This window comes from Sciurus carolinensis, chromosome X (genome assembly GCF_902686445.1).
Source record: "Sciurus carolinensis chromosome X, mSciCar1.2, whole genome shotgun sequence".
Lineage (NCBI taxonomy): Eukaryota > Metazoa > Chordata > Mammalia > Rodentia > Sciuridae > Sciurus > Sciurus carolinensis.
In genome coordinates this window covers 59,027,216-59,050,694 of record NC_062232.1, presented here as the reverse complement: position 1 = coordinate 59,050,694, position 23,479 = coordinate 59,027,216, and the positions used below count along the sequence as shown (strand labels likewise).

At 44.6% G+C, this 23,479-nt stretch overlaps 1 protein-coding gene across 1 annotated transcript; it reads right to left on the bottom strand.

Annotated features, from left to right (window-relative positions):
- Positions 1-2,954: 2,954 nt before the first annotated feature.
- Fgf16 (fibroblast growth factor 16) lies at positions 2,955-13,533 on the bottom strand. The gene is made up of 4 exons (XM_047536294.1): positions 13,420-13,533; positions 11,820-12,372; positions 5,224-5,335; positions 2,955-3,930 (listed from the first exon to the last, which is right to left on the bottom strand). Exons 2-4 carry the CDS (start codon positions 12,091-12,093, stop codon positions 3,687-3,689), a joined length of 630 nt encoding a protein of 209 aa, XP_047392250.1. The 5' UTR covers positions 12,094-12,372; positions 13,420-13,533; the 3' UTR covers positions 2,955-3,686.
- Between the last annotated feature and the right edge of the window lie 9,946 nt (positions 13,534-23,479).

The window sequence follows — 23,479 nt, the reverse complement described above, 5'->3', positions numbered from 1 at the left end:
TTCAACAAACATTCCCAAAGTGCGTGTTCTGTTCCTGGAACATCCTAGATATGGGGAAGGGATGCACAGACAAATAAGAAAGGGTCTCTACACATTTTCATCCAAAACTGGAATTCCAGAGTTTACATATATCCCTTACATATATTTACATATATAGTTTACATATATTCCAGAGTCTATATATCCCTTTAGGTTGCTACTAGATCCATTACTTTAGCACTTTGAGGATAATATGTCAATCAATTGTCAACTAATCTACTGGTACTAGCTCATAAATCTTACATTTCCATTTCCAGAATTCATTGTTCCCTTCTTTTTGAAAATAAGAACAGTTTCCTATTGCCATTTCTGGCCACATGTACCAATCCTTGTTAGCCCTCAAAGCTCAACACCAAGAGTGAGCTCCTCCTGCACCCTGGGAAACCACACCATCCTTCTAGTCATTTCTCCTCCATTTCTAGAGGAAAAAGGCAAGGACTGACATAGGATTTGGTGTCTTTCCCTTGTTACAGTGGCATTTTTCTTGTAAATCCTTCCCTGTTGTAGAGTGCTGGTAGTCATTTCAACTACCCCACATGAGTAACACTGGCCTTGCTCATAGAGAAGTACCAGTTTCCTATCAGTTATAGTAGATCTCATGTATCTCACATATCGTCAGAAGTTGTGGCTGTGTATCAGAAGTTTTTGGCAGGGCTGGGGATATAGCTCAGTTGGTAGAGTATTTTCCTAGCATGCACAAGGCCCTGGGTTCAATCCCTAGCACTACCACCAAAAAAAAAAAAAAAGGTTTTAGGCAGCTGAACACAGATAACATAGGTAAACTTTCATTTTTAAAATCAAGGTATGAGGTGGGTGTGGTGGCACATGCCTATAATCCCATCAACTCAGGAGGCTGAGGTAGGAGGATGGAGCTTGAGGCCAGCCTCAGCAACTTAGCAAGGACCTATCTCAAAGTAAAAAATAAAAAGGGTTGGGGATAGAGCTTAGTGGTTAAGCATTCCTGGGTTCAATTCCCAGTACCTCCCCCACCCCCCAAAAAAATGAGAAGAAGGAGAAGGAGAAGAAGAAAAAGTCAAGGTGTGAATGAAGCGAGTAGTCCCATAAATTGGGAGGTTGAGGAGCAAGGATTGCTTGAGCCCAGCAATTTGTAGGTCAGCCTGGGTAACATGGTGAAACCTTGTCTCAAAAAACAAAACAAAAAACAAAAAAAGTATGGAACTTATTAAAATCAATGTAATAAAAAATGAAGTCATGTAGCTGGTTTTTAGACTTCTTCCAGAGAATTCTAGAGGTAGTGTCTTTTCCCCCCAGCCCAACATGAACACCACCCTCAGCCTCTTTGCTTTTCCAAATCTTGCTGTTCTTCACAGCAGGCATTACCTCTATGGGGAAACTGGCTCTAGCCCACTCACATCTCCACCTTGGTGGTTCCACTGATTAGCATTCTAGCTGATGATTATGCAAATCATGCAATTTAGCACTTTTATCATATAGTCTTTTTTTTTTGCCTTTATTTGTTTTTATGTGGTGCTGAGGACCGAACCTAGTGCCTCACATGTACAATGCAAGTGCTCTGCCACTGAGCTACAACCCCAGTCTTCATATAGTCTTATTTGCTATTTCTGGTACGTATTCTAATATGTATGGCTTCTCTGTTGGGGACTTAGAATATGGGTGAGCTTTAACAGATCTTTTGGTTTTGCTTTGTTTGTTTATGGTGCTGGGGTTTGATCCAGGGCTTTGCATATGCTAGGCAAGTGTCGTACTACTGAGCTATACCACCAGCCCTTGGTTTGCATTTTGTGTGTGTGTGGGGGCGGGTACTGGGGATTTAGGTTTTGCTATTCAAGTGAGCTTGTACCTAAGCTATTTTTTAACCCACACAGTAAGTTGGGACAATTGCAGATGCCTACATGATGGGATTTGAGGAATACTAGAAAGACTGTCCCAGATCTATAATCTTTTCCTACCAGGCCTTCATAATATCTGTGTACTAATTAATATTGTCCCTTTGATTCTTGTTTCCTGAGAACATTCACTATGCAAATGCAAATAATTCCATGATCTTGCCTCTGTAAATATCAGTAAAGGGCCAGAGATTTAAAACCCCAAGATATCTCAGGAGCTATTCTGGGAAAGGGGGAACTCCAAGGTATGCCATCCCCACTTCACTACAGATACTCTCCATTTGTTTTATGAATTAAAGTTACCCTGAAACTTAATTTATAAACCATTTGGCTGCAAAAACAATTAAAATTTTTTCTTTAGGGCATGAATTCTCAAACTCTATTGTGCACAAAGAGCCCCCCTGGAAGGCTCGTTAGTGCACAGATTACTGGATCACATCCCAGAGTTTCTGGTAATTCACATCTTTAACCAGTATTATTCAGGTAATGATGCTAGTCAAGAGAGCATGCAATGCTTTAGGGGAATGTGCCAACAGCTCTCCAGAAGTTCCTAAAAGAAGCACTAGCAGATGATGGGAATGTGGGTAAAGTGGAAGAACAGGATACCTCTAGAAGAGAAGTTGACTGTCTCCATAAATCAGTCTCCCTGTTGACTTTTGTTTATTTGTAATCTCTTCACCTTGATATCTGAAGACATTACCTATGAGGATTTCTGACCTTGGGGTGCTGGGCCTACCTAAGTCCCAAAGGAAACTCTCTATGCCTAATCCTAAGCACAACTGGGAGCTTTGTTAAGAGTTCATTGATTTAGGCCTTCCTAAAATTTTGATTCACCATGAAGTTGAAAGTCATAGGACCTAAAAGAACCACCAGGGCTTCATATAGGGCCTTAGATAATGCTAACATGCTGGATGATGGAGTCATCTGGCACTGTCAGTGTAACCTGACATTAGGAAATTCTAATGAGTTGGAGAGAAAGAAGCTGGCCAATGTTCTAATCCTACCATGTACAAATCAATAGAATTAGACAGTGGTTTACAATATAAAGACAATTTTATTGCCAATAAAAGCCTTTAATAATTCATTTTATCCTGTTTCAGTAGGACCTTATTCTTTCTGATGAAAATCCAGTCATAGCATCTCTCATTAAAAATAAAATTATTTTGAAATAAATAAATATAAAATAAATAGCATATACATTTCATAAATAGTTTGTCCTTATGCACAGTATCCATGCTTACATTTTAATATCATTTTCTTATAACCTACCCCTCTCCCACTTCCAATGGCAGGAAAACTGCATGTCAGGACGAATGAGAAATCTGCAGAGCCAATGTAGGGATGGCTTGCAGCAGGGCTGGAGCCCCAAGGATTTCCTTAATGAGACTTTTCCAAAGCTCTGTAGGTAGCATCTATGGCAGATTCCTTGGTCTTTTTTTATACCCATTGTCAAGGTATTTGGGTAGATTGTGGGGCAAGACACCCCTGGTCCTTGGCAGGGCCCCATTATTTTTGTGCCACCTCAGGGGAAAACATGAATAAAGAAAAAAGTATATACAAGATTCCCTTGGGCCCACCCCTCCCCCCAGCCCTCCCCAAAATAACCCAACCTTGATATACACTTTGAACAAGGGAACAGCTAGGTCAAGTTGAACGGTAAGTGCTTCTGTGTTATCTAAATTGATAGGAAGGAAGGATTCAAAAGCTATGAGTATAGTGCTTGCAGAGACAACTGTGGCCCCAGAGTACATGGGTCACAGAGGTCACACCAGAGGTCCATTACCTATAGCGGAAGAGGTCTCTGGACATGGAGGGCAACTTAGAAGGATCTACTGGCCTGGGCAAAAAGTGAGTAAATTTCTGGTGCCGTTTAGTCCTGTATCCCTCCCGGGGTGAGCCGTCTTTATTCAGGGCCACATAATACTGTCTCTCCGAGTCCGAGTGTTTGTACAAGGTGGATGCATAGGTGTTGTACCAGTTTTCTTCAAACTGTTCCCGGAAAACACATTCACGTGTGAGTTTTCTTCTGTGAGGGTGAGAAAATAAAGCAGAACCCATTATATGACTCTTTCTCCCTCCCAGCTTGCTGGTGGAGAAACACTGAAATATCAACAGCACAATGACATTAGAAAATTTCAGTCCTCTTGCCCTGTATTACTGAGATATCTGTCTTCCAAAGAGCACAAAATACTCCTGACTGTATCTCCTTCATCCTCTTTCCTGAGCCACACAAAATGTTTTCGGTGAGATCTTTCCTGAAGGAAGAAAGTGGAGGGATGGCCTCAGCTGGCTCTTTGAGCCTGAGAATTTCTGTTATGGCCCTCCAAGGCCCTGCTGGCACCCACTGAGCATTCTCCCTACTTAGGGCTAATAGCATTCAAATCCATTGAGATTACAGTTAACCATGTTCACTGACAGGCAAAGGCCTTGGATCTATATAAAGCTCCATGGGAGGTGAGCTGTGATCTCTCCTAATGAAGGGTCTCAGGCCTGTCATTGGAAAGCTCAGAAAAGATCTCCTTGAAAAGCTTCTCCATCTGGCTACTTCAAGCTGGCAGCTCCTGGTCTCTTGCCTCTGTCCCTTCTCACACTGATCCGGCCACCATACTTGCTGGGGTTGCCGATACTGAGTGCTGGGGACAGGCCTATCTCTTAGGTGTCAGGGAAAAATGTGTTCTGATTCCATGGGGTGTAGGCAGCCAGAAGCATGCTATGTGACTCAAAGTCCGAGCCAGGAGTTGGGATCCCCTGAAAGGGTTAAGGTCAGCAAAGTCACTTACCATTCCCCAGTGCTGGGCTAGCTTCCAGAATAGAGAAAATGTACTGTAGTACATCCCAGTCGTACTGAGGAGCTCAGAGCTGTCACCAGACCCTGAAACCCTCATTCTTCATTTGTTTGTTTCATTTGGCCTTTGGGACTCAGCTGAAGCAATATGGAAATCAGGAACTGCATTTTTAACCCCAGATCCTCAATTTGAAGGCCAGCTCTTCTACTGCCTATTTTTGTGCCTGCTACTCCTCTGGGTACACATTAAAACTGAGACGTGCTCCTTAGGAAGGTTAATGTCCTGAACCCTGGCCATCTACTGACAGACCGGCACAGCTTACTGTTCTCATCAGAGCAGCTGGCCTCCAATGGAAAAAGTGGGCAAACATATCACAGAAAGCTTATATTCTGATGGGGGGCTGCCAAGATGTAACGAATACACTAATCCTTTATAGTTGACAAAAGTGTTTTCAAGTGCTAGATACAATTTTATCCTTTTGCCTTACATTGTCCAAATACTGGGGGAACTAGCTCCTGAGGAAAGAAAACCTGAAACTTACCGATCCATACAGTTCTCCTCGTTCATTCATTCCTAGGTATAGGCCAGAGTCCACTCCCCGTATGCTTATCAGTCCCACAGCCAGACTAAACTCCAGAATTCCTAGAGCAAAAGAGAGTGCCATTCTGTTACTACATCAAGTTCAGAGAAAGCTATTCAGGTGACAGGAGCTACCAGTCATTTACTCCCAACTGGAGGCCAGCGCTGGGTGCCTGTGGTGAATTATGCTGTAAGAATGAACCTTGGAGAAGGTGCTTAGTCTCTCTGGGCCTCAATTTTTCCATGCATAAAATGGGGAAAACAATCTCTGCCTCTACTTAACACTCTCAGGCACATCTTTGTGTATTTATTTTGTGGTGCTGAGGATTGAACCCAGGGCCTTCAGCATGCTCGTAAGCACTCTACCATTGAACTACATCCCCAGTCCTCTTAGGTATATTATGAAGAAGAGACCATGGAGAAGCTTTGGCTACAGAAACTCCATAATTATAAGATGCTATTGCTGTCAATACCACCCATTTCTGGGTGGTGGCACATGCCTGTAATCCCAGCAACTTGGGAGACTGAGGCAGGAAGATCGCAAGTTCAAAGCCTGTCTCAGCAACTTAGCAAGGCCCTAAGCAACTTAGTGAGACCCTGTCTCAAAATAAAAAATAAAAAGGGTGAGGATGTGGCTCAGTGGTTAATTGCCCCTGTATTCAATCCCTGGTGTGAAACAAACAAACAACATACTTTTTAAGACCAGGAAGGCAGCTTTCTCATGCAGGAATGAGGACAGGTTTCTGTATCTTTCCCAAGTCACTTCCCTCATCCCCAGAGTACACAGCATTACCTTGCTGTCCTCTAGGCTGAACTTGTTTTGCACCTCTCAGCTCCCATGTCCTTCAAGCCACATGAGGCTGTCAACTGCCTGTAGCTGACTCTAACAAAGGCCACACAGGCCACTAACTTTGCTTCCCCTGTTTATGGCAGGAGGCAAAACTTGGCCTCCTGAGAGCTTTCTTCTAAGTGTTCTCAGCTAGTGCAGCCCCAAACTGAAAAGCCTGTCATTTTATCCCTTCTCTTGAGAATTCTGTCTATCCATGCAGAGTTGGCAGGTAGCATTGGACTTCAACTGATTTGAGATGTTGCAACTTTAAGGGGAAGGGAAGAATTCAGAATGTCCCTCTAGCTGACAAGGTTAGAGGTGAAGATTTTTAAATGTTTTTGTTTACTCCACGGAAGAGAAAAAATATCAACCACAAAGAGGGTAAAGGACCCAGAAATGAAATTCTCATGATACTGAAGACTCATAAGTTTGTCCTAACATACTGTAGCACATCTATCAACTGGATATAGGCATAATAGTCAACTACATTCTTCTTTGATATTCCTGTTTCTAACTACAATTTTCAACATTTTAAAGATCAGAAATTTGACAAAAATTGTCTGAAGTATCCAAAAGTATGAAGTAAGCTCATATCTAGCTGTCTTTCCTTTCAGAAATTTTTTGGTACCAGGATTGAACCCAAGGGCACTTAACTAAGCCACACCACCAGACCTTTTTATTTCCTTTTTGAGACAGGTTCTTGCTAAATTGCTGAGGCTGGCATTGAATTTGTAATCCTCCTGCCTCAGCCTTCTGAGTTGCTCGGATTACAGGCATGCACCACCATGCCCGTTCAAGACTATAATTCTTAAAGGTAATAGTATTCTATGTAATCTACATGGGAGTAGGAGTCAATTCCTAAAAATAAAAATTATAAGTGGTTAATTTGAAGGTTTGAAAATCCAGTGGGAAGTCTCTTCTGGAGCTCTAGTGACTCGGGCTGGTGGGTGGAGCATTCAGGCACAGCAACTCTGGGGCACATTTCTGCTGCCAAGCCATATCTGTTCCAAGGACATAAGGTTCTTCTGCTAGTAGTCTATAGGACTTAGGTTTTGGCCTTTGGTCTTTTGCATTGAAATCCTGAGTTTTATTCCCAGTCTGGTTGCTATTAACTATTACAGTTCAAAGAAAGGAGCCTTGGGAAGAGAGATTGACACATGATGGTAGGAGGGAAGAGAAACAGCTAGTTCTAAGTAGGGGTTTATCAAACACTGATTTAATGGGTTCAAATCTCCAGTTGTACTACACAAGATTCTGCCTTGATTGACATTTTAATAAATGACTTGTAAGAAATCATAGGTGGACTGCTTATCCTAGTTCCAAAAGACATATAGCTGAGAGGGATGACTCAATCAAGATCCAAAGAAATTTCAAGAGTATGGAAAGATGGGCTGTCTTCAACGAAATCAGCTCAATTGAATCAACCCACACTGGGGTCCAAAACCAACTGCCCATGGTGTTCGTGTTTGGGGTTTTGTTCAGGGAGGGTAAGCCTCAAGTGCAGATAGCTGAATTAACCATACTCCCTATCTCATGACCTATTATTATAATTGGTCTGTGCAAGGGCTTTTCAGTTTTTTTTTTATTTTGCAGTACTGTGGATTGAACTCAGGGCCTTGTGCATGCTAGGCAAGCACTCATTCATTGAGCTACATCCTTAGCCCTATCTATTTCTTTTACCTCCATATATTTCCCCCATTCACCTTCAGGCAACCATGTGTATTTTCTTGAAAACATGTACTGTCATTTTGTGTTTCTTTGTAATTTTTTTTGTTTTTTGTACTGGGGATTGAACCCAGGGCCTCAAGCTTGCTATGTGCATTTTATTTATATGCAAGCTACCCATCCCTATAATGGGGAGATGTGCCTCAGCCAAAACATATTCAACAACAGCTTAAGAGATTTGATTGAACAAAGTAAGCTCAGAATGATGGGTGATTAACAGGATTATAACAAGCTAATGAAAACTGATGATATAAAAATTAAAAATCATTGAAAGGCTAATCTAAAATATGTGATCTAAGACCACATTGAGAGAGGTCTAGTGCCTAGCATAAGGGAGGGGATTGTCCCACTACTCTGGACTACATCACACTGAGTTCTACTTAGTTCTACTATGTTTAGAGGTGCATGTAGAAAAACAGGAGCATGTTCAAAATAGAATAGCCAGTATAGCAATGAAATTAGAAACTGGGTCATTATTCATTTCTGGGTGCTAAACTCTGAGGACCACCAACCAACCAGAGCCTTTGGTTCTTTGCTTTGCTCAGGCAGATTACTTCCAAGCTTCTAGTCTTAGTTCCTTCATTCTCCAAGTATCCCATGTCTCTGACTACCCTGAGCTCATTAAGTAGCAGAGGGCAGCTTGTGATCTCACCGCCCAAGACCTGGTGTGAGAACAAATCATGAAACCAAGAGGTGTGGCCATTTGAGTCACCACAGTTTTTCTCCAACTCTCTGTTCACCCTGATGCCAAAGGACAGATCATACAGGAAGTCACTTGGGTTGTATCCAGTAACAGGGGTCTCCAACAGCTGGAATCATCCCTGCCCAGCTGTCTTTGGGCATCATTTCCCTTTGCCAACTTTCCTATTAGCTGGATTCAGACTGTGGGAACCCAGTGGCACATGATGATGGAACAGATATTTCTAAACCTTCTCCTGAATTCCAGCCAGCATGAAAGGGGAGAGAAAACAAGCCATTTTCATATTTTCCCAGCTACAGCTGGACAGGGGTGTTAACAGCAAAGTGTTGAGGCAAAGTATTAAGCAGACAAAGTTTGTCCTCAGTTCTCTCACCCCTTCAAGGTTCAGGACCTCCCTCTACTCTGTCTCATCTTGACCTGTCCAGGCTCTGGCCTTTTCTTGACAGTTTCCAGTCTCTTCTCTTCTTACACCTCTCGCCCCAGACTCTCACTCAAGACTGATCTGTCCTCGGCCCCACCGCTTCAGAACTTAGCTAGATGACTGGTTAATGTGTCATTTAATCTGGTTCCACGATTTGCCTGAGCTCCCTCAGCCATCCTTTCAGACCTTCAGGGCCAAGACAGTGCTGCCTTGGCACCTTGCCAAATAAGAACCAGATCGCTCAAAAACCAAAGCAGCTGCATGAGTCTGCTCCATCCCACCTGGCAGGAGGCCTCTCCTTCAGTCTGGCTCCCAAGTCCTGCTCTGCCAGTCCACAGGTGCCCTTCAGGAATGTCAGGATCCCTGTGAACCTCATCCACACCACCAGCCAGGCGAGGATTGAAATACTCCTGGCTACTGATTGCAGATGGAGAGCGGGGAGCATATGCTGTGCCAACAGGTTATTATTTGGAGTCGGGGCTGCTCTTGGGCTCAGCCTGACTCGTTCTGAACACATGGATTCCAGGGTAATCCTTGGGGGCCCTGCTCTCCAATTACAACAAATAGCTATTTACTTTACATGGCCTTTGGAGACTACCTCCTCCCCCCAAGCAGAAATCTATAATATTTTATACTTAAGTCTGGCCTACTTTACCCTGCTGGAATGTGACTGCTAAAGCACTTATGGAATGTTAAAGTTTCGATTTATTGAATACCCTGGCTGATTAACTCAAATGTGGAGGGAGGAAGAGTTAGCAAACTCAAACGCCACCTCTTTCTGTGCCAAAAGCTAAACTGAGAAGGAGTAAGTGTGTGTTTGAAAGTTGGCAGGGGAGGTTACAAAAAGACAGCTTTGACCAGTTATCATTTCCTTTACAGGAAATACATGCAACTGCCAGGAAGTCAGGGAAGGAGGAAAGGGAAAAGGTGATGCAGAGGTGGTCTTAAGGAGAGGGGAGGGGTGTGAATATGAGAATGAATTTTAAAGGCAAAACCAAAAATGAAGCAGTCAGTTAAGCAGCAGTGAAAACATCCCTTTCCCTGCCAGTTTTATTTCCTTTGGTTTCTCCTTAAACTTAACACCCTTAGCAGGCCTGGGAGATGAAAAGAAATCAAGATGTGTCTTTAGGGAGGTAATTAAAGACCACTTATCCCAAGAGCCTATTACTGATTTATGTGACCTTGTAGGTTATTGGGTTCAGTTCAGCCACAGAGTCAAATGCTTGTAGCTGCTGGGAGCTGTGTTCATAGTTTCTCCACCTTTGTTGCCCCCACATCTCATTTCTCCATTATTTGTGACTTTTCTGATATATATGCCAATGTATATATGCAAATGTATATGTATGATATATATTTTTTCTTTTATGTGCTAACAATTCCACTATCTTTAGGTCACTGCTGGGAGCCTTTGAGGTCAGGGTGGGAGTTCCATTCCTTATGAAGAGGAACAAAAGGGGACTGCAAAATCACAAGCTATGGAAGGGAAAGGAGCCAAGTTAACACTCCCTTTCCTCCCACCCCACCTTATCACCCTTTTGAGGACCTGCTGCAAGTTTATACAGACACCTGCATCCCTCCATTACCCTCCCAACCTACTGTACTCCAGCTCTGTTTGAGTGCATTTTTCCAAGATGACATAGACCTCATTAGGGTTCCTGCCTGCTCCCAGCAAGGAAGACCAACCCTGGTTCTAAGTTGTTTGCTAGGCTTGGCCTTACCCAGAGACTGGCCCCCATGCGTCCCCCACCCCCACATTTTACTGTGCACACCAGATGCAGCTCTGGCAAGGCATGGAGAATAGGAGAATGGGGAGATTTGGGGGTGGGGGGGGTGGGAAAAAGGGAACCATGTCATGCTTGAGAGTAGGCAGAGCCTCTTGCTGGTTGAGAACATGCCCTTCTTGAATCATAGGAACCTTGGGAGGAAGTAGAGGACAATGGGGGATGGGGACTAGGAAAGGTGTGATGACTTAGGGGAATAGGAAATCCAAAATGAAAAATGGCAAATGACTGAGGAGGGAACACATTTGCTTAGACACCTAATGACCTCTGTCCCAGATCAAGGTTTATTAATTGTATAATTAGTTCTATATGTGAGATAGGCAGCTGTGTCCTTTCAACAATCTGCGTAGTGGTGGGCAGGCAGAGTCAATCCTGGGTGGAGGTTAGGCACCTCCTGTCCTAGGTCTAGGGGACACCTGTTTCTAGGTCTGGGAGTGGGCTCAGTAAAATTTCCTCACTGAGGCAAGGAGTCCAGAGGTAGTTCTAGGCAAAAGCTGCCCCAGGACTTGTGCCCTTACACGATGGACACCGCAAAGTTTTTCCTAGATTTCTGGACTGGTTCCTACCCTGGGCAGAGCAACCCCGAGGCAGACAGGTGCCCTGGATGCCCGGTTCCTGCCATCCAAAAGTGATTCGGACGACGGGTCGCCTGTCCACCACGCCCATGGCCCACACAGGCTCCTGCTCCAGGCAATCAACTGCGACAGGCCTGCTGCCCTCGAGGCTAGGGCTGCGCTGCAGTCACGGTCCCCGACCTCCTAGTAAAAAGCTCCTACTCCTCTCCCAGCTCCACCTGCTTTGGTCCGAGGCTCAGCATCCAGCTCCCAGTAGGAGCCCTAGCTCCCGGGGGAGGGAGGGTGGAATGGGGAAAGGAGCCGCACCGCAAGGCGCCTCCGCCCCCTCTCGAGAGCGTCCAAGGGTGCGGGGCTCCGGACGCCGCGCGGCTCAGGTCCGCGCCTTCGCGTCTCGCCTCGACGGGCCCTGGCGGCACCACGCCAGGGGCGGTCCGCGGGCCCCAAGCCGGAGCCCGAGTCGTCAGCTCCCCATCGCACCGTCCGCCCGCCTCCCGTTCCTCCCGGTCGCTTCCTCACCGAAGCGGCTGTGGTCGTGGCGTGTGCCGTGCACCGTGCCGTTGGGGAAGATCTCCAGGTGGAAGCCGGTGCGGCAGTAGAGCTGGCGGCGCCGCAGGATCCCCTTCAAGTGGGCGAAGTCTGTGGGCGAGCCGCGCTGCAGCTTCCCCTCGATCTGGCCCAGGCGCTCGTTCAGGAAACCCGGGGAGTCAGCTAAGGGCACGTTCCCCAGAGACGAGGAGAAGCCATGCAGATCCCAGTCCAAGGAGGCGAAGACCCCCCCTACCTCCGCCATGGCGGGGCAGACGGCGGCGCGGGCTGTGCGGGGCCGCGCGGGCCAAGCCGGGGCCGCGGGGCGCGAACTGCCTCTCCCCGCGGCGGGCGCGGGCGATTCGCCGGCGCTCGCTCGCTGGTTCGCTCCGCGCTCTGCCCAGCTGCAGTCGACGTCTGTTCGCGTCCAAGGAACTTCTCAGCGGCGGGGAGAGTGGGGCAGCGTGCTTCTGACCCTCTCAGTCAAAGTGCCGCTTCCCCCCGCATCCATCTCTCCTGGCCTCTCATAGCTGGCTTCGTCGAGCTATCAAATGCAAACAGCACTTTATATACATACCCACTCCCCTTACATTGACATATTGGATATTTAAATACAAGCCACACCTCACTGGCATCCCCTCAGAGATTGGTGTGTGGGTTCTTTTTTTTTTTTTTCCCCCTTCTCGTATCCATTTGGCTCTTTTTGGGAGAGGGGGGTGGAGGGGGAGAGCGAGCGAGCTTCACTCCCTCTTTATTATGAAAAAAAATGGCAGGAAAAAGCTACACATTGCAGTGAGGCATAACTGCTTTTGGCAGGTTTTTCTGAAACTGCTGATGAAATAACGGAGCCCAGTGCGTGGAGGCCGTTGGCGCCCACGGCCACTCAGGCCTATTTAGTGGGGTCTGTCTGTCCGTCTGCTACGCTGGGGCGGTCCCCACCTCCCACGCATCCTCAGGTTGCTGGTCTTTGGAAAGTGCCTTGAGACCAGGGCTTGGGGGTTTCACACACTCTTCAGCCCCCTCTAGTACCCCGGTTGGTGGGAGGCTGACGAAGGGGCATCTGGCCCGGACAGGGGTCTTTGTTCCGCTGCCCCTGAGTCCCATTCCCCCCTGTAATTCTGCAGGGGCTGAGGAATGGAAAATCCGGAAGCGAATGCAGTCGCAAAATTCAGGATTGGGACTAGTGGCGGTCTCAGCAGACACCAAGGCGGGGCCTTAAGGGGTCTGGGAGGAGCGGGAAACCCCACGGAGGAAAGAAGTTTTTTTTTAAGGGACGTTACAGCTTTGGAAAGGGGGGGGGGAGTAAGGAATAGAAAGCGATCTTTTTGAAAAATGATCTCTGCTGGCTTTCTGGGCGCGCTTTACAAGGCTCTCGAGAGCAAGCTCGAGGAGAGGCCATTGGAAACCTGGTGGGGCTTCCCCCCACCTCGTTTCTTGTGGAAACAGGTGTTTCCCTCGTTCTGTCCTGTGCCGCTCCCAGATAGTCTTACCAGGAAGAGCGGCAGTTGGGGCGGAATCCGTGCAGCCAGGGCAACCCTCAGAGTGGAGAGGACCTGGGGAGCAGGTGCCAGGCCGGCCCAGAGCCCCGTACCTCTGCCCGGCGCCTGAACCCCGGGGCTCCTCTTGGGCCCTGGAGCTCGGAGTCAGCTCATCCACTAAATGGCGGTTGTTGCTTGCAGTTTTCACCCGAATTCAGCGCTGGCCACCTTCCCAGGTTCCCGCAGCAGCTGAACACAACAAATCGCGAGCCGCCCCCGACCCCGCGGCGCCTTTGCAGCGCCTCCTGCTGGAGACCCCGCGTCGTGCGGCAACAAAACAGATTCGTTCAATTCAGAGAGCCCAATTTGAGGTCCGGATCCTGAGCCCCCATGTGCACCTTGTTCTGCATCCCTAGAACCGTAAAAATTCTCAGTTTGGAGCATTATGGCTTGGTACTAGCTGTGACTCTAGTTCAAAGGAACCTCCAGGGCTAAGCATAAGGTCTGGCACATATAAACACTCAGGAATAATCTGATGTGCTTCCCGTTATAGAGAATACAGAAAACAGAACACAGATGCAAATTATCTTTCAAGGGTAGTGGACTCAGAAATGCAAGAGGTGCGTCCATATTGGAGCATATATGGATGAAATAATAGCTATTTGAGATTTACTTTAAATGAATCCAAAATATGAAGACAGAGTAATGGAGTTATCTGTGTGATATTGTCCAAGTGCTGTTAGCAGTTGACGCTGGGTGATGGTTTTATTATAATATATATGTATATATGAAATAAGACGTAATATATATGAATATATTATATATATGAATATTTCCATATAAAAACTTTATAAGGACTAGAATGTAGTTCAGTGTAGAGTGGTAGAGTGCTTGCTTAGCAGTGCACAAGGCCCTGGGTTCATCCCCAGTAGCAAAGGAAAAAAAAAGTGTGTGTTGGGGAGCACTGACCAAGAACAATAATGACAAAATCATTCCTTTTTCCCTTCTAAGGTTTTGCAGCTAGTGAGAAGGTGGAGAAGGATGAACTGAGATTAAGACAAGTAGAGAAATGACTAGAAGACCAAACAGTATAAAGTGCACAGTGCTGTGTGGATTTATATAGCAAAGGAAGACTGATCTGGGGGTTTAGGGGCATGTTTGCACTATGGTGGCCTTTGTAATAATAGATGAGTCTTGAAGGGAAGATGGGAAGAATTTTGCAAAGTCAAATGGGCTACTTCCAGTAAGTAAAAAAATGGTAACAAAGCCAAGTGGAACAATTTTAATTGGTGAAGTCTAATTCTTGGGGGTTTTAGTGCCAAATGAAAGACAAAACTTCTTTGAGAAGCATGTGATATAAAGAATTTAGATGTCTTTATGATGATATAATTATACACTGATATGGCAAAAGAATATTTCCTCACAGTCACTTCAGAAAGGTTTGCATTTTCTGTCCTCAACATTCCCAAAGTCACCACCACACAGCTGGCAGATCTGGAGTCCTACTTGGTTGAGGTCAAAGATAGAAGCATTCCATTGCCCTTCTGGGGCTCTTTTGAGAATAAACTGACTGATGATTCTGTTTTAAATAAGGTTTCTATGAAGATTCCAATTAAGCAGCACATTCATGAAAGTTATTTAATTTTCACAACCTTGTTGAATAAAGGTATCATCTCCATTTCAAAAGTGACCAAAAAAAGAGAAGGAGGTTAAATGACTGGGACAGAATCATATGGCTATAAGTAGCAGCTTCATAGTTTGATCTCAGATCCACTAGGGTCAATTACTCATGGGATCTGGGATTATACAAAGGTGGTTATGTTGAGGACAGTGAAATTTCAGAATATGTCAGTTTGCAGAAAATCTTCAGCAGGATGCAACCTCAACCAGGGTTGTGTTGGATATATGGAATGAGAGAAAAATGTGCACTAAAAAAGAAAAAAAAGAAGCAGGGTGAGATGGCATATACCTATAATCCCTTTACTTCAGGAGGTTGAGGGCAGGAGGATTGCAAGTTTCAAGTCCAACCTTGGCAACTTAGTTAACCCCGTCTCAAAATAAAAAATAAAAAAGGGTTGGGATGTAGCTCAGTGGTAGAGCACCCCTGGTTCAATCTCCAATGCAATTAAAAAAAAAAGGAAAAAAACCCTCACTGGATTCGGAGAATCATTTATAAGGTGGACGTAAGTGTACCCCTTCACAGGGGTATTGTGATGTTGAAATGAAAGCACCGATGGAAAGCACCCAACATTCTGTCTGGCACATGGTAGATACTCAACACATCTGAGATTCCTTCCTCTTTTCCCAATACCTCACAATGTTAATGTGAAAAATAAAACAATTTATGTGAAGAGGAAATGGGGGGAACTCCTTAAGAAAAGGGAGAGTTCTGAAAAGAAATGAAAAAAAGGAGAAGGAGAGTTTGGACTTCAGTTACAAGTAACAAGAGGTGGGGGCAACCTGTCAGGCTCTGTTCCTGGAGGAAGGAGCAGGTGACGTTGATAATGCTGGTGCTCAACTCCTTCCCTTCCCACACCCATAAGAAGTGGAAAAGCATGCCTAGAATTGTAATCTGCCCAGTTCTTCATTTTCTGGACAATTCGTAATTTTTTTTTTCCTTCCTAGTTGAGTTTCCTTGAGAAGGGACAGGAGGAGCTGTATTGCTAGGAAAATCCTGCAGGGGGGCGCAGCCAATAACATAGTGACTCCTATTTATTGAGCACATGTTAAGCCTGTCCTGGGAGCTTTACATGCATTATCTCTTGTGAACCTGATCACAACTCTAAGAAGTAGATTTAGTCTCATTTCACATATGAGGAATCTGAGACCCAAAGAGATTCAATAACTAGTAGCAGAGGTAGGACTTAAACCTAGGTATTTGGGGGGATGAGTACTAGTACTGAGGATAGAACCCAGAGCATTGAGCGCGCTAGGCAAGCACTCTATACCCACAGCCTAACCCAGGTAGTTTTTTAACCCTTGATCTTAAGTTAGGACTTAACCAAAGCACTAGACGACCTCAGGTTACTTCAAAAAGAGCTGTATTGCTCCTTTGTCCTGTGTTCTTTCCTTCCCCCTACTTCTGCCTTCCGTACTTTATATAAGCAGTATAGTGTAGTACTAGAACACTCCATCTCTAGTGTCAGACTGCTTGGGGTTCATAATCCAGTGTTAAGCCATTCTAGGTATTGGAACCTTCAGTTTCCTCTTTTCTATGATGCAGATGATGAGGGCTTTTGGTGAGGTTTAAATGAATTACTATGCAGGATGTACTTAAAACTGTGTCTGGCACATGTTGTCATTGTTCTTAATATTATTTACATTTTTCTGGTCTCAACCATATTTCCTCCAAATTTTCCCTGAACTATTATTTGCTCTTTTTAACCTGAGGAAAAGATGACATAGATAAGAAACATTGCTTAACGGCCCAGTCACACAGTAACAACCAACTGAAATCCAGTTGTGATACTGGACCACTCTTGTTCTTCCTGGGCTGTCTTAGAAATAGGGTAACCACACTGTCAGCCCTTGGTGGGCAAGCAAATAGTGAGATATTAGAAGCCTGGGAAAAACAGGAAGTTGCTTATTTGTATAATTCATTTGTTGAGCACCCTAAGTGACAGGCACTTTATTTAATACTATTATCATCTCCATTTTTAACAGATGGTGAAACCGAGGGCTTGAGAGGTAAGTCACTTGCTTGAGGTCATGCAACTAGTCTGTGGTAGGGCTGAAATTCATACCTGGAATCTGACTCCAGAGATTGCTGTTGATAAAGACACTACTCTGAGAGAGTTGGAGCCCTATTCAAAGAGAAAGTAATATAAGCCAGGTGTGGTGGCACATGCCTGTAATCCCAGTGGTTGGGAAATGAGGCAGGAGGGATTGCAAGTTCAAAGCCAGCCTCAGCAATTTAGCAAGGCCCTAAGCAATTTAGTGAGACCCTGTCTCAAATAAAAAATAAAAAGGGCTGGGGATGTGACTCAGTGGTTAAGTGCCTGGTCCAATGGGTTCAATTAGTGGGCTCAATCCTGGTGCAAAAGAGAGGGGGATGGGGGGAGAGAGAGAAATATAACATGACTCAATCATTTTCTGGACAAGGAAGAATCCAGGCTAAAAGAGCACTCTTTGGTGGGTGCAGTGCAGTGGCTAGAATGCTTACCTAGCACTGTGCCAAATTCTGGGTTCCATCCCCATCAATGCAAAAACAAAGGAACAAAAACAAACAGAATTGGTCTTTTCTTCTCTTTTCTTTTGCTCCAGGGTGTGTCTAAAGTTTGAGAAAACTGCAAAAAGTAAGATTATCTTTAGTTTCCCTACCCCCAATTTTTGGGTCCAGAGAGGAAAGAAAATCTCTTTGACTGGGATGAGCCCCCATCTTACCTGTCTGGTCAGTCTTCTGTAGTGACATTGAGCCACAAGTCTCTTTTGTCTCTGCTGTCATTCTCCTGTGTGCCTACCTGTAATGGGGGTAGGTAATGGACCATATTATTCTGGCTGTAACTTGACATTAGTCAGCAGGTGATGACATCTTTGTGAAACGATCTGTTAGTTCTCTGAGAGGAACAGGACACCGTGGAATGTGGCTCTAACCCTGGCAACTTGGGTCACTTCTCAACCTGGTTTGTGTGACTGTGAATGAGGCTATCAATGGTGGCTGTGTACATCTGCGACTGGTTGTTGAGGGAGAAGTGTGGGCAGAGACTATGTTTGTATTGATTTTCCCCACACAAATATGTGCTTATGTTTGTATTTGGGACAGGTATGCAGAAGAATTTGCATATGTCTATATAACAGCAAGAATTGTGGGTATAAGGTGTCCATAAGTGTGTGTAAGTCTATGAATCTACAGAAGTCTCTGCAGATTTATGCAAAAAAAGATGATTGTGAAGCTGGGTTCTTTTGAATTCAAAGTCACTTACTTTTTTTCTGAGGTGATTATTTATTAGTATTGTTATGATTATTAGTAGTAGTACCAGAGATTGCACCAAGAGTGCATAACCACTGAACCACATCATCAGTGTTTTTTATTTTTTGAGATAGGGTCTCCTAAGTTGCTCAGGGTCTCATTATGTTGCTGAGTCTAGCCTCAAACTTGTGATCCTCCTGCCTTAGCCTCCCAAGGTGCTGGCATTTTAGGTGTGTGCCTCTGTGCCTGACTCTAAGGTGATTATTTTAGTCTCACAGTCTAAGGAAGACAGGGAAGCCAAGACAGGGGGTGTGGGTGGCAGGGGGCCGGGTTCAGTTTCCCTGGAGCCTCAGTAGGTAGCCTTATAGCATCTCCATACATAAATAAGAGGAAAATGCAGGATCTCGAAATCAGCTTTTTTCTTTCTGTTATGTTCTCTGATTATCAGGACCTCCTCCCTGCTTTGTCTCTCCCTCAAGTTTCCCAGACTTCGCTCTTTTTCTGGGAGGGGTTTGAATCTCATTACTTACAGGCTGATTTCTGGGAAATACATCATTATTAACTGCATTTGAAACTATAGAAAGGGACTCTAGGGTCTGGTCTGTGGCTGGTGCCACAGGTTCCCCTAAGGATAGCTTGTATGACACAGCAAAGATGAGTTTAAAGGTATGAGGTGTGGAACAGTTAGCCAGGATGTATAGTCAGTAGTCACTTGGGCAAGTAGTTGGAAAGAAATATTCTGACAGATGTGGGTTGTGGTCCCAGTTCTCACTGAAAAAACACCGTATGTGGTCTTGGTTAAATTATTTTCGTTGGAGGACTTCAGTTTTCCTACCTGTGAAAAGAGAACACTGGACTAGGTCAGTCTGTCTCAAACTTTTATTTTTTAACCAAAGTAACCCTAATGACAGAGGATAGCAAAAAATGAAATCCCCAACAAGGGTGGGGGAGAGGGGTGATGGAGTAACCCAAATAAGCCAATCAGAAGTTCCAAGTGTCTTTGAGGTCTCATGTTTTATCTTAAAATTGCATTTAAAGATTGCATTCTCCTCCATGATATAGCTATATTGTTTTAATAAAGAAATGTTTCAAATCTCTTATACTCTAGTAAAGTTAACACTCTAGTAAGCATGCCATGTTTATCCTGTGGCTTCATGGACCCCTTTGGAACATTGCCATGGACCCTCAGGAGTAGGCATACCCCAGTTTAAAAATTTGGGACTAGATGATTAAGATTCCTTTCTGCTCAAACCCTCTGTGGTTTGATGACCTGGGAATACCTGTGGTTGTGTTTGGTAGCTGCTTCCAAGGAGGCTGGAGGGTATTTTATTTTTTATTTTTTTTTTGGTATGACTGTCTGAGCATTTCATTTTCTATCTTTCTTCCTTCTTCTTCCTCTTCTTTTCTTTTTTTTTGTGGTACTGGATATTGAACCCAGGGGTGACTAACACTGAGCCATAGTCCTAGCTTTTATTTTATTTTTTTAAATTTGAGAAATTGTCTTTCTAAAATAGCTGTGACTGGCCTGAAACTTGGGATCCTCCTGCCTCAGCCTCCTAAGTTGCTGGGATAACAGGCATGTGCCACTGAGCCCAGATTGTATCTCTCTCTCTCTGCCTCTTTCTCCCTTCCTTCCTTCCTCCCTTCCTTCCTTCCTTCCTTCCTTCCTTCCTTCCTTCCTTCCTTCCTTCTTCCTTCCTTCCTTTTCTTTCTTTCTCTTTGCTGTGAATGAAACCCAGGGCTTTGCTCATGCTAGGCACGCACTCCACCACTAAGCTACAGTCCCAACACTAAGTACTCCATTTTCTAAACAGTTATGCAAAAGAATGGGAATTCCTGATTTCTCAAACCTAAGTTCTAGAACAAGTATCTTTCATGTGTCTTTGTCTTTTCTGAGCCCCTCCTACAGGCTCAGGCTTTTGCTAAAGCCTGCCTGGAGGGCAAGAAGAATTTGGTATGAGACTAATTGTGCAGTCTAAAGTAGCTTCCATATAGCAATAGGGGTTAAGAGTTCACTGAGTTAAGTGGTAAATTGTGAGTTCTTCAAGGTTAACAAACAGGAGCTCTATGTGCTTCCTGGAGGAGGTGCTACTAGAACAGAGTTTTGAAGAATGGGTATGGTTTAGATGAATGAAATCTAGGAGGAGCAGCATTCAGCTGGTAGTGGGGCATGATGAAAGTTCTGGAGGTTGTCAGGATTGTGGCATGCTCAGACCTAGGCTAATCAGTGACAGGAGGCACAGAAAGCTTAAATGGGGGATCTTTCTCCCCTGGACATGAATTATTAGCTACTTATCAGTCAACTCTCTTTTTTAAAGGGCATATTCATTCATTCATTGAAGATGGGGTCTCACTATGTTGCCCAGGCTGATTCAAACTCTTGGGCCCCAGCAATTCTCTTGCCTCAGCCTCCTGAGCCTTGGGACTATGAGTGTGCATCACCATGCCTAGCTTAGTCTTTTTTTATAGGAAGTTGTGAGAAGGAGAGCTGAACCCCTCTCCTGCAAGAAGTAGGAAATTCCTGGGACAAAGCAAAATCACCCTCAAAAAATTTTGGAATAAATAATAGAGGTAAAAATATCTAAATCGCCTCATTCAATGTCATCCATGAATCTAATCTATGATTAGATTTAGGTTTATCATGTAAACCATTAGATTTCTGATCTTTAGGATGTATGCTATTGCCCCTGATTTTCTTTAACTTGTTGGTAAAAATCTATTTCAAATTTTCTGATTTTGTCTTACCTAAAATTGAGAAGAAATGGAATTTTTTAAAGATTATTTAACCTGTTGGGAGCACCTTTGGCTAAGGGTGTGAATGCACCCCTTAGCAACTAGGCTGGGGGTGCCACACTGCTTTAGAGCAGAATCTAAGGAGAGATATACACTTACAGGGAGCACAGGTGGTGGCAAGGGAATTTTTCAGCAATAGGCTCAGGGACAAGTAGTGTTTAAGCCGGCAGTCAGGCCCAGGGAGGCCTGGCAGCAGGCAATAGAGGGGTGCCTATGCAGGACAGCAGAACTGGCATCAGGGGGTCTGGAGAAGGTTGGAGATAAAGGTCTAGGGAGGGAGCTAGTCTCAAGGAAAAACAGCTGCAGGTGACAGGCATACATTACCAGTATGTTAGAAATCTGGAAAAATAAAATATTAATGTGACTAACAGAAATAAGGAGGTGTTAGCATGTGTGAGGTTCTGGGTTCAATCCTCAATATTAGGGAAAAAAGAAAATAAGGAGATAATGGGGGGAAAAAAAGCAGACATGAATGACTGATGATTTTCTTTCTTTCTTTTCTTTTATTCTTTTGGTACAGGAGATTGAAACCAGGGACATTTTTATCATTGAGGTACATCTCCAGTCCTTTTAAAACCTTTTTTATTTTTTATAAATTTTGAGACAGGATCTCACTAAGTTGTCTAGGCTGGCATGGAACTCTGATGCTCCTGCCTCAGCCTCCGTAGTCTTTGGGATTATGGGCATGCAAACTGCTGATTTCTTATCTTTTCTCCTAGAGAACCAATAGATAATGTCTAAAATTGAAACATGTAAATTTTAAAATTCCAAAGGACTCCAGTTGTAAAAAGGAACCAGGTTGTGTAGGGATTATAGGTATTGGCAAGGAACCCCTCCTCTACCCCTAGGACTGTGGAAGAATTTGGGTACCTAGGGAACTGGAGGCCTCAGATATTGAGGGAATAAGATAGGACAGGAGCCAAATACAAGGCAAGTACATGCACAGAGTAAAGACAAGGACCCAGTTAGTGGAACTAAAAATTTGAGATCAAAGCAGGGTCAGATGCCACTTACTTGAACCTCAATTAGTTAGGTATGAATGGAAATATTTTCTCTTTTCCTCTAATTCAGTTCAGAATGAACTCCAGTGCTGTAGTTTGGATCTGGAATGTCCTCCAAAGGCCCATATGTTAAAGGTTTGGCCCCCCCCAGCTTGATACTATTGGGAGGTGGTTGAACCTTTAAGAAGTGGGGTCTAGTTGGAGGTCTTCAGGTTATTGGAGGTATGCCCTTGGGGGGGGGTAATGTGACATAAGCGCCTTCCCTTTTCTCCCTTGTGCTTCCTATCTCTTGATAAGGTGAGTGATTTTGCTGTGCCATGCACTCCCTACCATTGTCATTGCTATCTGACATCTCCTCCAGCGGCCTACCAGCATTGGGTCCACCTGATCACACAGGTTGGAACTTTCAAATCTGTGAGCCAAAATAACTCTTTTCTTTTTATAAGTTAATTGTGTCAGGTATTTTGTTGTAGTGACAGAGAACTGACTAACACACCTAAAATCTGTGTTTGATAGAGATGGTGGGAATTAGATGGTCCTAGATGAGGTATGGAACTGGACAGATCATCACAGGGCCACCTAAATAAACTTCCATAGTCATTTTACTGCTCAAAATCTCTGCAGCAGAATCTGGAGGCATAGGCTTCCTCAGTTTCCCCAATTCTCCTCCCCACCCTCCCAGGAAGGGAGTACAAATTATCCTTTTAGGGCGTTGGCTTCACTGACTCTTCACTGTCTGGATCTCCCCAAGGCCAGGCCTTTCTTGATTAGCATCTCAGGCCCACAGTGGAGGATGAGGTCACCCTGGTGTGAGATGAGATGACAGTATCATGACTTGGCTGACCATAAAACAACTGCTTTTAAAGCTAAATTTTGTAATCTCATAGTTTACCCGAGGGGTTGTGTAATTCAAAGCAATGACTATGAAACTATTTGTAAAATTGTGACTTTCTCCTGAACCAAGTGTGGATTAGGGGTAGGGGAAGGGGGGAAGGAAGAGCTGAGAGCTGGGGGAGGCAAGCATGGCCCAGATGGTTCCGGGGTGGGGCCAGCACTTAAGGTTTCTCTTAATGTGACAGGGGTCTCCTCTTCTGCAGATATAAAAAGCTTTGTCTTTTCAAGTGCCTCAAAGATTTCCCAAGCAGAGGGTGCTTAACCTACTGACCTTAACCTGGAAAAAAACAGAAAAAGAAAATCCCAGCAGGAATTGCTCAGCCTCCTAAACTATAACTGGGGCCAGCTGGCTGCTTACTTGGGGCGGGATAACTTGCCCTCTAGCAAGGGTTTGGGGCTTGGCCATCCAGGGGGATGAAAATGTTAGAATTAGATACACACTGTAATCTCAGGCTCTCTTGGAGTTCAAGAGTGAATTCATAGTAGATATGAAATCTCAGGTAAAGGGTTGACAATTACTGGATCTGATAGGTCTGTAGTCCCATCTACTTGGGAGACTGAGGCAGTATTGCTTGA

What these genes read in the sequence shown, in the direction of transcription:
- Fgf16 (XM_047536294.1), bottom strand. Translation starts at nt 12,093, where the DNA reads ATGGCGGAGGTAGGGGGGGTCTTCGCCTCCTTGGACTGGGATCTGCAT. An exon ending in CCACGACCACAGCCGCTTCG is followed by an intron (nt 5,336 to 11,819) that starts GTGAGGAAGCGA and finishes CTTTTGCTCTAG; the next exon opens with GAATTCTGGAGTTTAGTCTG. An exon ending in TATGGATCGGTAAGTTTCAG is followed by an intron (nt 3,931 to 5,223) that starts GTTTTCTTTCCT and finishes CCCTCACAGAAG; the next exon opens with AAAACTCACACGTGAATGTG.